We start from the raw sequence: 14,799 nt of genomic DNA, 5'->3' as shown, positions 1-14,799 counted from the left end.
GTCCCGTTATGCCGCTTTACCCACTAGAGGGGGGTGACTTCCTGTTTTCAAGGCTTTGCACCCACAGGACTGACCAACTAAAATCAGGTCCATTTCTATGAAAAGTGAAGGATGATATGAGAAGGGGGAGGAATACAAATTTCTCTGTACTCAGAACCCTCTTGAACAGATCAGCTAGACAGGGGGTGTGAGTTATTGTGTGTGTGTCCCAAATGGCGCTCTATTTCCTATATAGTGCGCTACTTTTGACCAGAGCCCTATGGGATGCCATTTGGGAGGCATTATAGGAGTTCTGCTACTGCTTTCCCTCTCAGCCTGAGGGCGGCCGATCAGAGGACCACCATTTCACAAGTCTGGCTGCTCTGCTGCTGAAGGCTCATGTGTCTCTGTACCACGTCCAGATCACACACAGAGTGTTTATTTTTCATCTTTAACTGCTCCACATATTGAACGTCAGGGGAAACCCCCTTGAATGTTGTGTTTTATAAGGTTACAATAAAAAAAAATGTAAGCATTGGCGTTGACAATTGATCTAGTAGAATTTCAACTCAACACAGTGAAACCAGGTTATTATAGTTTTGTGATTTTTCTATTTGTTTTCATTTCTGTTTCTGTTTTCAGACTTCATCTACTATTTTTTTATTTCGTTTGAGTATTCTAAAATGTCTATTTTTTTATATTGAGTTTCAATTTTAATGTTAGGGACAGAAAGAAGCACGTGTGGGAGGCTAGGATCCATAGTGTTTTTGGGGATGTCACTTCTTGTCACTGGGGGGGGGGGAGTAATACATTCAGATTGATTTATGAATTATAATTTAAATGTAACTTAGATTTAAAATGAGAATTGTCTGCCGCGCAATTCAAAGCTATGGCCAGCTCTGGTCATGGGTCTTCTTTTGCCTGTTGTGTAACAGCTTGATAGCCTTGACTATGTTCGCCCTGTTGTCAGTTAGGACGAGAAGGATCTTCTCCTCTGGTATGTCCAATGCGCAGTCAATTACCTCTCCGGTGTGCCGATGCTAAATCCGATGGAGGTTGAGCAATGCATGCTGTGCCTTGTTGAAGGACGGGTGACAGAAGCTGTCTGAAATGCTCATAAATTAAGCAATCAGTCCTTTCATGCTCCGTTCGTCTACGCCCAGGGTTATTTTTCATGCCTCATTCAGAATGTCATAACTTTCTGGGTTGCTGTATCAATTTGCAAAGCAATCAACCCATTTACTCTAGCACCGGCAGGAGTTTTGAATAAAATACAATTCTATTTGTCACATGCTTCATAAACACTGCTGTAGACTAACAGGGAAATGCTTACTTAAGGGCCCTTCCCAACATTGCAGAGAGAAAGAAAATAGAAAAAGTATAGAAAAGTAACATGTCATTTTTAAATTTGCAATGAGTAACTACAGGATACCAGTACCGAAGGGGTTCAAGCCTTCGGTCAGATGCCAAGCAGTTGCTATACCAAGACCTGCGACATTTTAGAATTCTGGATCTGGACCCGCTCGGGTCCCAGACCAGGTCTTGGGTATTCGGGTACAGGTGGATCCTTGAAGACCTCTAATCTGTGGATCTGCTTGGGCACTATACGAATTGGAGTGGGTCCAGGGTGTCTGGGATGATGGTGTTGATGTGAGCCATGACCAGCCTTTCAAAACATGTTATGGCTACAGATGTGAGTGCTACAGGGCGATAGTCTTTTAGACAAGTTACCTTGGTGTTCTTGGGAACAGGGGATATGGGGGTTTGCTTGAAACATGTAGGTATTACAGACTGGGTCAGGTAGAGGTTGAAAATGTCAGTGAAGACACTTGCCAGCTGGTCAGCGCATGATCTGAGTACGTGTCCTGGTAATCCGTCTGGCCCTGCGGCCTTGTGAATGTTAACCTGTTTTTAAGGTCTTACTCACATTGGCTATGGAGAGCATGATCACACAGTTGTCCGGAACAGCTGGTGATCTCATGCATGGTTCAGTGTTGCTTACCTCGGAAGCGTGCATAGAATGCATTTAGCTTGTCTGGTACTGTAAGTTTGCATCACTGGTCAGCTCGTACCTGGGTTTCCCTTAGTAATTTGTGATAGTTTCCAGGCCCTGCCAGATCCGACAAGCGTCTGAGCCAGCATAGTGGGATTCGATCTTAGTCCTGTTATTACTCTTTGCCTGTTTGATGGCTTGTCGGAGGTCATGGTGGGATTTCATATAAGCGTCCGGATTAGTGTCCCGCTCCTTGAAAGTGGCAGTTCTAACCTTTAGCTCAGTGCTGGTGTTTCCTGTAATCAATATCACCAAGCCGGTGACTGATGGCATTGAGGTGTTCACCACATCGGATGAATCCCAGAACATATGCCCATCTGTGCTAGCGAAACAGCTTAGCTTCCGCTTCATCAGACACTTCCGTAATTGAGCGTGTCACTGGTACTTCCTGTTTGGAATCAGGATAATATACACTGAACATAAATATTAACACATGTAAAGTGTTGGTCTCATGTTTCATGAGCTGAAATAAAAGATCCCAGACATTTTCCGTATGTACAAAAAGCTTATTTCTCTAGCATTATTGGTGTTAGGGAGCACTTCTCCTTTGCCAAGATAATCCATCCACCTGACAGGTATAGCATATCAAGAAACTAATTAAACAGCATGATCATTACACAGGTGCACCTTGTGCTGGGGACAATAAAAGGCTACTCTAAAATGTGCAGTTTTGTCACAACACAATGCCACATGTCTCAAGTTCTGAGGGAATATGCAATTGGCATGCTGACTGCAAGAGTGTCCTCTAGAGCTGTTTCCAGAGAATGTGATGTCCATGTCTCTAACATTAGCTGTGCTCAATTTCATTTTAGAGAATTTGGCAGTGTCCAATCAGCCTCATAACCATAGACCATGTGTATTGCTTTGTGACGGGGCGAGCGTTTGCTGATGTCCATGTTGTGATGAGTGCCCCATGGTGGCAGTGGGGATGTGGGCAGGCATAAGCTACGGACAACGAACACAATGGAATTTTATCGATGACAATTTGAATGCACAGAGATGAGATCTTCAGGCCCATTGTTGTGCCATTCATCTGCCACCATCACCTCATGATTCAACTTGATAATGAATGGCCCCATGTTGCAAGGATCTGTACACAATTCCTGGAAGCTGAAAATGTCCCAGTTCTTCCATGGCTTTAATACTCACCAGACATGTCACCCATTGAGCATGTTTGTGATGCTCTGGATTGACGTGTACGAGAGTGCGTTCCATTTCCGCAATATCCAGAAACTTCGCACAGCCATTGAAGAGTGGGACAGCATTCCACTGGCCACAATCAACAGCCTGATCAACTCTATGCAAAGGAAATGTGTCACTCTGCATGAGGCAAATGATGGTCATACCATAACTGACTGGTTGTGTGATCCACGCTCATACTTTTTTTTTAATATATTTTTTTTAAGGTATATGTGACCAGAGAGCTTATCTCCCCCTGCAGTAAGAAGGGTTGCAAAAGTTTTCCAAAAATCATGGTTGAAGGATTCTGGAATACTTCCTGATTCTGGGGAATCTTCCAACCAGGATTGCTGGAAACCCCAGGAGATCTGGGAAAGTTGAGGGAATTTCGTAACCCTTTCCGTACCAGTCATCGCGCCACATCTGTATTCCCAGTCATGTGAAATCCATAGATTAGGGCCTAATGAATTGATTTTAATTTATTGATTTCCTTATAACTCAGTAAAAAAAAAAAATCCATGTTTACATTTTTGTTCAGTAGAGTTTGTTTTTCTTAATTTTATTTCAGTTTCAGAAATTGTTTTTCCAATTATGTTTTTTGTTTTTGTTTACTTTTATAACCTTGCCATTATAACCCTATTTTCTGTATTATTGTAGCTGGGTTATTTTTATTATTCTGTATTTATTTTTATTTTACCTTATATTTAACTAGGCAAGTCAGTTAAGAACAAATTCTTATTTTCAATGACGGCCTAGGAACAGTAGGTTAACTGCCTGTTCAGGGGCAGAACGACAGATTTGTACCTTGTCAGCTCAGGGATTTGAACTTGTCCAACGCTCTAACCACTAGGCTACCCTGCCGCCCCAATGATGCATTAATTATAATGCATCATATTCTGTTGAAGTTTGGTTTGATCTGTATCCATCACCCCAGCCTAACTTGACTCTCAACATAAGGATTCAGTTCTCAACTCTAACTTTCATTACCAGTCAAAAGTTTGGCCACTGAACTTGTTTGTAAACTGATAGGGGTGAGTCTAGGCCAGTGTAATTGTTTATGTTTTGTTGTGCTTCGGGGGCCAAATGTGTTGAATTATCCTCTTCAGAAAACATCTTCTTTAAGCACTAATTGAATTGACTTGTAATAGAGAAGTATCATTGTCTCAGTCCCAAATGGCACCCTAATCCCTTCATAGTATAGTACTTTTGACCAGACCCCTATATACCCTGGCCAGAAGTATTGCAGTATATAGGGTTTCATTAGGGAAGTACTCATAGTTTCCAAAGGTCCGCTTCTCTTAGTGCTCCAGGTTTGAGCTGTATGTGCAGGAGCTGTTGATGTTAGCCTCTTAAAGACAGACAGACAATTAATGGCATCATAGTCAACTCAGGGAAGAGAAATAGACCTGTTCCCAGCAACTGTGTAGGGATCCCAGTACCAATCCATTCACAGCCCCTCTGTTCTCTTCTGTTCCTACCGCTGGAAAATACACCCACAGCCATTAAACAAATATGAAGCCGAGGAACCATATAAAGGAAAAACATGCATCCCTCCTTCCTGAAACCCTGCTGAAGTATTACACCCAGACAGACTTGGCAAGTGTTTGTGCTCCCTAAGCAGACATCTGAGATTCTCTCTTTCCGAGACTCGGACTTGCGCAGGCCGATTCTGAAATACCTGCCAACAGGCTCCCCTGGATTTCAAAGTGAATGCCTTTCTTGGGATCGGGTTGTCCAGCACTGGGCGCGGGAGCCATTTATAATTGTTGGTGGCAGAGCATCACAACTCATCCAGGTTAAATTCAACACCGAGCTAGCTAGCTGCCCGACTGTGAAATGTAGGCCTGCGAGGAAAGATTAATGCATAGTGCCTTCAGAAAGTATTCATACCCCTTGACTTATCCCACATTTTGTTGTTAAAGCCTAAATAAAAAAATGACTAAATATTTTTCTCACCCATCTACACACAGTACCCCATAATGACAAAGTGAAAACATATTTTTTAGAAATGTATTCAAATGGATTAAAAGTGAAATACTAACATATCTAATTTACATAAGTATTCACACCCCTGAGTCAATACATGTTAGAATCACCTTTGGATGTCTCTACGAGCTTTGCCCACCTGTATTGTAAAATATTTGTTCATTGTTCTTTAAATTCTTCAAGCTCGGTCAAGACAGCCATTTTCAAGTCTTGCCATAGATTTTCAAGCTGATTTTAAGTCCACTTTAACTAGGCCACTCAGGAACACTCAATGTCGTCTTGGTAAACAACTCCAGTGTATATTTGGACTTGTTTTAGTTTGTCTAGCTGAAAGGTGAATTTGTCTCCCAGTGTCTGGTGAAAAGCAGACTGACCAGGTTTTCCTCTAGGATTTTGCCAGTGCTTAGCTCCATTCCATTAATTTTTTTATCCTGGAAAAACTCCCCTGTCCTTAAGGATTACATGCATACCCATAACATGGTGTAGCCACCACTATGCTTGAAAATATGGAGAGTGCTACTCAAAGTTTTTGATATGATTTTCCCCAATTTGTATTCAGGACAAAAAGTTAATTGCTTTTCCAAATGTTTTGCAGTATTACTTTAGTGCCTTGTTGAAAACAGGATTATTTTCACTCTGTCATTTACGTTAGTATTGTGGAGTAACTACAATGTATCTCCTATCACAGCCATTACTCTGTTTTAAAGTCATCATTGGCCTCATGGTGAAATCCATAAGACCGTTGCCAGAGAGGAAGGAAATCGGATCTTTGTATTGACTGGATGTATTGATACCCCAAAGTGTAATTAGTAACTTTTTGAACATCACTGTCTGCTTTCTGTATTTTTACCCATCTACCAATATGTGCCCTTCTTTGTGAGGCATTGGAAAACCTCCTTGGTCTTAGTGGTTGAATCTGTATTTGAAATTCACTGCTTGACTGAGGGACCTTACAGATAATTGTATGTGTGGGGTACAGAGAGGAGGCACTCATTAAAAAATCACATTAAACACATTGGTATTGATTATTATGTTTTGTGACTTGTCAAACACATTTTTGCCCTTATTTAGGCTTACCATTACAAAGGGGTTGAATTCTTATGGACTCTAGGCATTTCAGATTTTCATTTTGTAAGTTTATTTGTAAAGAAATTCTAAAAACATAATTCTACTTTGACATTATGGGGTATTGTGTGTGTGTGTGTGTGTGTGTGTGTAGGCCAGTGACACAATCTCAATTTAATCTATTTCACCTCCGTGAGGTGTTGTCTTTTTATGCCTCTGCATATTTATTTGTTTTTATGAGCGATTTTACAGCAAGCATACGTTTGCTTAACATGAATGAACATCAACGGGACATTAAGAACTGTAAAATACTATGATTTATCGAAGTAATGGCTGAACAAAGACATGCATTGGCAGGACAGAACAGCAGCATCTGGTAAGATCCGTAGGGGTGGGGTTTGTCTGTTTGTGAACAAAGACTTGTGCACAATCTCTAATATTAAGCAAGTCTCAAGGTTCTGCTCGCCGGAGTTAAACCTCATGATGAGCTGTAGACCATACTATTTACCAAGAGTTCATCTATATTTTTTGTAGCTGCTTAATTACCACCACAAACCGATGCTGGCACTAAGACCGCACTCAGCGAGCTGTGTAGGGCCATAAGCAAACAAGAAAATGCTCATCCAGATGCGGTGCGCCTAGTGGCTGCTGAATGTAATGCAGGAAAACTGAAATCCGTTTTACCTCATTTCTACCAGCATGTAACCTGTGCAACTAGAGGGGGGAAAAAACACACTAGATCGTCTTTACTCCACACACAAACACAGCTTTCCCTCGCCCTACATTTGTCAAATCTGACCATAACGCCATCTTCCTGATTCCTGCTTATAAGCAAAAACTCAAACAGGAAGTACCAGTGCTGTGCTCAATACGGAAGTGGTCAGATGAAGCAGATGCTAAGCTATAGAACTTTTTGCTGGCACAGATTGGAATATGTTACGGGATTCATCCGATGGCATTGAGGAGTTTACCACATGAGTCACCGGCTTAATTAAAAGGTGCATTGACGATGTCGTCCCCACAGTGACAGTACGTACATATCCCAACCTGAAGCCATGGATTACAGGTCACATCCGCACTGAGGTAAAGGCTAGGTGTTGCTGCTTTCATAAGCAGGACTCTCAACCGGACGCTTATAAGAAATCCCGCTACAACCTCCGACGAATCATCAAACCGGCAGTGTCAATACAGGACTAAGATCAAGTCCTACAACTGGCTCTGACGCTCATCGGATGTGGCAGGGCTGGCAAACTATCACAGATTACAAAGGGAATCCCAGTCCAGAGCTGCTCAGTGACGTGAGCCTACCAGATGAGCTAAATGCCTTCTATGCTTGCTTCAAGGCAAGCAACACTTGCGTGAGAGCACCAGCTGTTCCGTATGACTGTGATCACGCTCTCCGTAGCTGATGTAAGACCTTTTCACAGGTTTAACATTAACAAGGTCACCGGGCCAGACAGATTACCAAGACACATACTCAGAGCATGCGCTGAGCAGCTGTAGAAGAGTGGGTTGAGAGCTTCAAGTTCCTCTGTGTTCACATCGCTAAGGACCTATCATGGTCCAAACACACCAACACAGTAGTGAAGAGGGCACAACAACAACTCTTCCCCCTCAGGAGGCTGAAAAGATTTGGCTTGTCCCTCAGAGCCTCAATTCTACAGCTGCACCATTGAGAGCATCTTGAAATTGAGGTAGATATGTAGGGGTAAAGTGACAGGATACATAAGACAGTAGCAGCAGCAGCGTAAGTGTGTGGCAAAAATATTTGCCCCACACATCACATACGCCAAGTTGTCATTGCTCATTGTCTTATCCCTTGTTAAAATGTTTTTCTATATTTACAGTACAGGTCAAAAGTTTAGACACCTACTTATTTCAGGGTTTTTCTTTATTTGTACTATTTTCTACATTGTAGAATAATAGTGAAGACATCAAAACTTTGAAATAACACATCAAATCATGTAGTAACCAAAAAAGTGTTAAACAAATCAAAATAGGTTTTGAGATTTTTCAAAGTAGCCACCCTTTGCCTTGATGACAGCTTTGCACACTCTTGGCATTCTCTCAACCAGCGTCATGAGGTAGTCAACTGGAATGCATTTCAATTAACAGGTGTTCCTTGTTAATTTGTGGAATTGCTTTCCTTAATGTGTTTGAGCCAATCAGTTGTGTTGTGACAAGGTAGGGGTGGTATACAGAAGATGGCCCTATTTGGTACAAGACCACGCCCATATTATGGCAAGAACAGCTCAAATAATCGAAGAGAAATGACAGTCCATTACTTTAAGACATGAAGGTCAGTCAATCCGGAAAATTTCAAGAACTTTTAGCGTTTCAAGTGCAGTCGCATAAACCATCAAGCAATATCATAAAACTGGCACTCATGAGGACCGCCACAGGAAAGGAGAGTTACCAGCCTCAGATCGTTCAGGTAAGACAAATCTCAACATCAACTGTTCAGATGGGACTGAGTGAATCAGGCCTTCATGGTCGAATTGCTGTAATGTAGTAGTACACAGCGTTGTACGAGATCTGCAGTTTCCTGGAATTTTTCTCGCATGAAATAGCCTTCATTTCTCAGAACAAGAATAGACTGACGAGATTCAGAAGAAAGGTCTTTGTTTCTGGCCATTTTGAGCCTGTTATCGAACCCACAAATGCTGATGCTCCAGATACTCAACTATTCTAAAGAAGGCCAGTTGTATTGCTTATTTAATCAGCACAACCGTTTCAGCTGTGCTAACATAATTGCAAAAGGGTATTCTAATGATCAATTAGCCTTTTAAAATGATATACTTGATATGTTAGCTAACCATTGGAACACAGGAGTGATGGTTGCTGATAATGGGCCTCTGTACGCCTATGTAGTTTTTGTAGTCATTTACAACATTAACAATGTCTACACTGTGTTTCTGATCAATTTGATGTTATTTTATTGAACAGAAAATGTGCTTTTCTTTCAAAAACAAGGACTTTTCTAAGTGACCCCCAACTTTTGAATGATTGTGTAATTTTTGCATTGTTGGGAAGTAAGCGTTTCACTGTTATGCTATACCTGTTTACAAAACGTGACCATTCAGAATTGATTTGAAGGAATACACTCTCTTAGTCCCTTGATTTGATATGAACATTGATTTACACAACATGTCCTGCATGGTAAACGTCTTCATTTGTAATTCCCATTCATTATCTCTCCCCAATACGGCCCTGCTTTACCGCGACAGCAAAAGTGTACCCTGCTCTGTGTAAGAGAAACTATTTTTGCTGGGAGTGGATTGTGTTTAGGTGTTCCTCAAGTGTGACACATGTTCCTCTCTCTTCCACCATCAGACAAGCCCATGCCGTACGCCCGCTCTTCCTTTGAGAATGGCCTGGCCCAACTCACAGTCCAGGGCGCCCTGCCAGAGGACGAGGGCCAGTATACTTGTGTTGCTGAGAACATCCATGGGAGAGCCGTGTGCACTGCCAAAGTCATCATCAAAGGTGGGCCTAGGAGCCTCTACAGAGGCCATATGTATCGAGTTTCTCAGGCTGCGTTTACACAGGCCGCCAAATTCTGATGTTCTTTTCACTAATTGGTCTTTTAACCAATCAGATCTTTTGCCAATAATTGGGCAAAAGATCAGAATTGGACTTCCTGTGTAAACACTACCTCAGAGTAGGAGTAATAGGATCAGCTCCCCTCTGTCCATGTAATCTTATTCATTGTCATCTAAAAGGCGAAACTGATCTAGATCAGCACTCCCCTCTCTGAGACGCTTGATACATCCAGCCTCAGAAGTGTTTCTTTTATCCTTTGCATCTTTGAGAAGACACATTTAATATGTGATTGATGTATCAGATATTTCCCAAAGGACTACCCCAATAGAGCATGTAATTATTTCTCAAAATTATGCTGATTACTTGTACTTTTGCAGTTCCGCTATTAGTCCCCGAAGCCCTATAGTTTGTAATATATTCAAATTTTATGACTTTGGCTTCCAAAAGTCTGCAGTGCTAAAATTATGGGAATGACCAATGAATGTTATTTTGATAACTGGGTTTAGATTTTACGTTTTTGAACATCTAAACACGCGGAGACTGCGCTCATGAATTGAGACTGCGCTCAATTCATGAGATAGGAAAATGCTTCTATTTTTTTTTAGAATAATGAGTATTTGATGGTTTGCTAAAGCCCTGAAATGTCTCTTGTGAGTACTTTGAGCCTCTTTGAAGAAGTGCTACTCTAAGATAATAGCTATTTAGGGATCCGATGTAGCATGTAAGGAAACATCTGCTCTCTCTGTTCCAGCATGCAGTTTGTTTTTGTCCCAAATGGCACCCTATTTCCTTAAGTAGTGCACTACTTTTGACCATGGCCCTGATCAAAAGCAGCACAAAAAAAAAAAAAATGGTTACCATTTGGGATGAAATCCTTGTCTATCAGCACACGCCAGGCTTCAAGGTGGAGGTTCAGCTATTTGTTTCGCTGGGGTAAACATTTGAAATACCACCATTTTCCCAGGGGCACACTCTAACATCATTTCCAAACAAAGCAAGTGTGTTTAGTGAGTCCGCCAGATCCAGAGGCAGTAGGAATGACCAGGGATGTTTGGTTGATAAGTGCGTGAAATTGACTATTTTCCTGTCCTGCTAAGCATTCAAAATGTAACGAGTAGTTTTGGGTGTCAAGGAAAATGTATGGATGTAAAAAGTACAATATTTTCTTAAGGAATGTAGTGATGTAAAAGTTGTCAAAAATGTAAATGATAAAGTACAGATACCCCCAAAAAACAACTTAAGTAAAAAATACTTTAAAGTACTACTTAAGTACTTTACACCACTGGTCAAAGGTGGTGCACTAATAAAGAGAATATTGTGCCATTTGGAATGCTGGCTGAGGCAGCAGTGAAGCAGGGCTGTTTAAGCAACAGTGCTGATGGAAACATGCTGGAGATGCCTTGGATCTCCCTCTGGCATGCTGGATATGCATACAGACGGTGGGCTGTGTTTATGACAAGCCTGCCTCCCTGTCTGTTGGGTCCTGACATCCACAGGGTTAGAACCTTTTCAATTTATAAACTTGGGGGAAGGGAGGCGGGTTGACTACGTAAAACCAAACACCATACATGGTGTGCATGAATCAAGGAGCGAGGGCCAAAAAGTTCCCGTTGGTCTCTCGTTCTCTCTCTTCCTCTCTCTCTCGTTCTCTCTCACAGCGAGGCTGGCCTGTTTTGGTGCCCAGACTACCACTCTGTAACAGCATGAAGCCGAACCAATGCGCAGATACTGTGTATGACTGTGTGAGAGCGAAGTCTTGAGTCTCGCTCATCTTAATATCTGCGGTGTTGTTCGTTGCAATGTAATTCATCTGAGTCTACCTTTTAATGGACTGAAGCGTAATGATGAGTCAAGTAATTTGATTTTGGACTCTCAAAGACCTTGGCAGGAACATCGTCCCTATGGTCGTCTTTTAATTAGATTATTCCAGTGTTTGCATATTCAGGAAAATGTTCCTTGCATGTTTGCCAAGAACATCACAATATGGGGAGCTGACTACGTAGAACCAAACACAATACATGCTGGTAATGTTCAGGATGTGTCTAGTATTCATGATCTGCATTCCAAATGGCACCCTATTCCCTATGTAATACAGCACTAAATAGGAAAAACGGTGCCATTTGGGATTCAGACCCCATCAGAGATGGTAGAGAAACCAAGACACCCCACTCCCTTATTTTTTTTATTTATTACACAGACCGGAACCTTGACCATTTTTTTCCAATGGTAAACTGCCGGAGTTAATTTAACCACCATATTTTATAGCGTTGTGTTCCAGATGGCAATTCCATATGAGGATCAGGTGTACTCGTGACGTTCTGCTCCATAGCTTCTGGAAGTGTGCAGACAGTGGCTGCTGCTGCAGCACCTATATATGCTTGGCTGCCAATGTCATTAAGAACATAAACAGTTTTCCACAGATTCTTTGGTATGGGTTCTTCAGTATTTTAGGTTTCGGATATCCTGCAGTAGACTGCCAGACAGCTCATTTCCTGATGTAGGAGAGCTGTTGCTCTCTCCCAGAAGGTTATCTTTTTCTGAACGAGCAGAGACTCCCAAGAGACGTACAGGGAGTTTGTTAACATCAGCATGTTCCTCTTTGTTTTTCTAAATCATCATGGCTGTGTCCCAAATGGCTCCCTATATAGTCTACTACTTTTGACCATGGGCTATGGTCATAAGTAGTCCATTATATGGGGTGCTATTTGGGATGTATTTTAAGAGATCTACTCCAGCCTCTATATATAGTACTCCAGGAATCCATGTTGAGGTAATATTTATTTACATGACTGTGAAGGAAAGACCTTCACTTGGAGAAGACTCTCTTAATATAGCATATTTAACTGTGAAGCAAGTAATGTTATGTCTTTGACTGGAATGGAAAATGAACAGAAAGACAAACTCCCAATAGCCTGCACTGATTGACATTTGCACACACCCAACTGCTAATTGTCTTGTTAATAGGTTGTTGGCTGTTTAATTTCATACTGGAGGACTGACACAGTTGCAGATGATATTAGCTTAATGAATGAATGTATTTTTAACCTGTGTCAGAAGTGTTTGGAGAGTCCTCCAAGCAAGGCTATGTTTTTTTTTCTGCCAATGGTTTTTACTTGCTCTGCAGTTTTAAAATAAATGAAGTCATTTTTTACCTCCATTTTTATCTGTTGTTTTAAGCCTTTTGACTGTTAGAGTAGGCCAGCTCCCTCACGATGACCGTCAACTGGGGGAAAGTTCACTGTCGTTGGTTCTCTAGGCTTAGTGTGCTGTTCAGTGAATTACTCATGTTCCTGTTCTGTAAAAAGTAACCCTGCAAATGTTACATTTCAGCTAAGAAAAGTGCCAAGAGGACGGACCCTCCAAATGCAGTCGACACCAAGAAGCCATCGGCCCCTGTATTTCTCAGAGGTCTGAAGGATCTAAAAGTCATGGACGGTAGCCAAGTCATCATGACTGTGGAGGTGACAGGTAAGAGAAGGCCTCGTAGGGTCGTATTCATTAGGCACCAAACGGAAGAAAACAGACAAACAGGAGAGGGACTACCTTGACAAGTCCAAGAAGTGCTTCCCCCCACCCCCCACCCCCTCTATTAAAAAATAACCTTCACTTTGAAAAACATTTTGCTGTGGTGCGCCCCAATGAATACAACCCTGGTGGGTGTCTCGTTTTAGCCCTGATTCCCATTAATCAGAATGGAAAACTCATCGTGTGTGTTTTCAGCGACTGTTTGCTTTAGAAGCTGGTATTTCCTGCTTGGCCCCCCAGAGATATTTGTTTGGTTTTCGGGTGTTTTCTGCATTTCCATTTCCTTCCAATGTGTGACCTGAGGGGATGGATTGACTCGGAGTATTATCACTTATTATTATTATTACGTAATCTTCATTATCCCACTGAGGTTGTTCGCATGGGGGAGGAGTCACTAGTAATCCGTCGTATGATTTACATTATTCTAGACCTAGTCTTTTTAATGTGAATAGTGATGGAGCAGGAGGGTCTCTTGCTTTATTTTCTTATAAAAGATTTCGAATAGCATTAAAGCACATGTATTTTATTTTGATCATGCCTATGTGAAAAATGCATACAATTATGCAAGACAACTGTATATCATTGAGTGTGTTATGTAATACAACCTGTCATAACGGCCTGCTACTATAGGGCACAATGTAAAGGGGTAGTTCACCCAAAGTTAGAATATGATTTTAGTTTCCTTACCTTAACCCCGGTCCAAATCATCTTAAAGTCACTATTGATCTACACAATCCCATTTTAGACACTTTGAAATGATGTGGACATGAAACACGAGGTTTAATGTGACCTTTTTATGGTCGTAGGGAATCCTCATCCAGAGATTGTGTGGCTCCACAATGGGAAGGAGATCCAGGAGTCTGAGGACTTCCACTTTGAGCGGAAGGGGAACCAATGCAGTCTGTTCATCCAGGAAGTCTTCCCTGAGGACACTGGGAAATACACCTGTGAGGCGTGGAACAAAGTAGGGGAGGTTCGCACAGAGGTCTCACTCACTGTACAAGGTAGGCTAGCAGCCTAGCTAACTCCACTTGAGAGAGCTCGGTGTGTCAGGTGAAATTGTATGTATTAAACTGTAGCAGATGTAGTTTATGCCTCGGGTTACAAAAATGTGGGTAACTTTACCAGCATTTTGCAACCCTGTTCATGCCATAATGACCTGTTGGTTATCCATGTCTGTCTTCCAGAGCCCCAGGACGGGGTCCAGCCCTGGTTCATCACAAAGCTCAAGCCCACCACTGCCTACCTGGGCCAGAATGTCCTGCTGTCCTGTGCCATCGCTGGGGACCCCTTCCCTCAGTGGAGCTGGATGAAGCAGGGCCAGGTGGTGACCACTGACCTGGACTATGAGATACTGCAGAAGGAGGATGTGGTGTCCCTGCTCATTAGACGAGTCCGGTCCCACCACGCCGGGGACTACGAGATCAGCCTGAGGTAGGCTTCTACATCCCAAGTGGCACCCTATTCCC

General features: G+C 42.1%; 1 protein-coding gene across 2 annotated transcripts in view; it reads left to right on the top strand.

The window, feature by feature from the left end:
* LOC139380335 (myosin light chain kinase, smooth muscle-like) overlaps positions 1-14,799 on the top strand; it is a 76,355-nt gene that overhangs the window by 31,828 nt on the left and 29,728 nt on the right. For both annotated transcript variants that reach the window (XM_071122951.1, XM_071122950.1), the window contains exons 12-15: positions 9,596-9,748; positions 13,136-13,273; positions 14,137-14,334; positions 14,518-14,764. In XM_071122951.1, the coding sequence (XP_070979052.1) occupies positions 9,596-9,748; positions 13,136-13,273; positions 14,137-14,334; positions 14,518-14,764 (736 nt within the window). The remainder of the gene's footprint in view (positions 1-9,595; positions 9,749-13,135; positions 13,274-14,136; positions 14,335-14,517; positions 14,765-14,799) is intronic.

Source organism: Oncorhynchus clarkii, chromosome 22 (assembly GCF_045791955.1).
Source record: "Oncorhynchus clarkii lewisi isolate Uvic-CL-2024 chromosome 22, UVic_Ocla_1.0, whole genome shotgun sequence".
Taxonomy (NCBI): Eukaryota; Metazoa; Chordata; class Actinopteri; order Salmoniformes; family Salmonidae; genus Oncorhynchus; species Oncorhynchus clarkii.
This window is presented reverse-complemented; position numbering and strand designations above follow the sequence as displayed.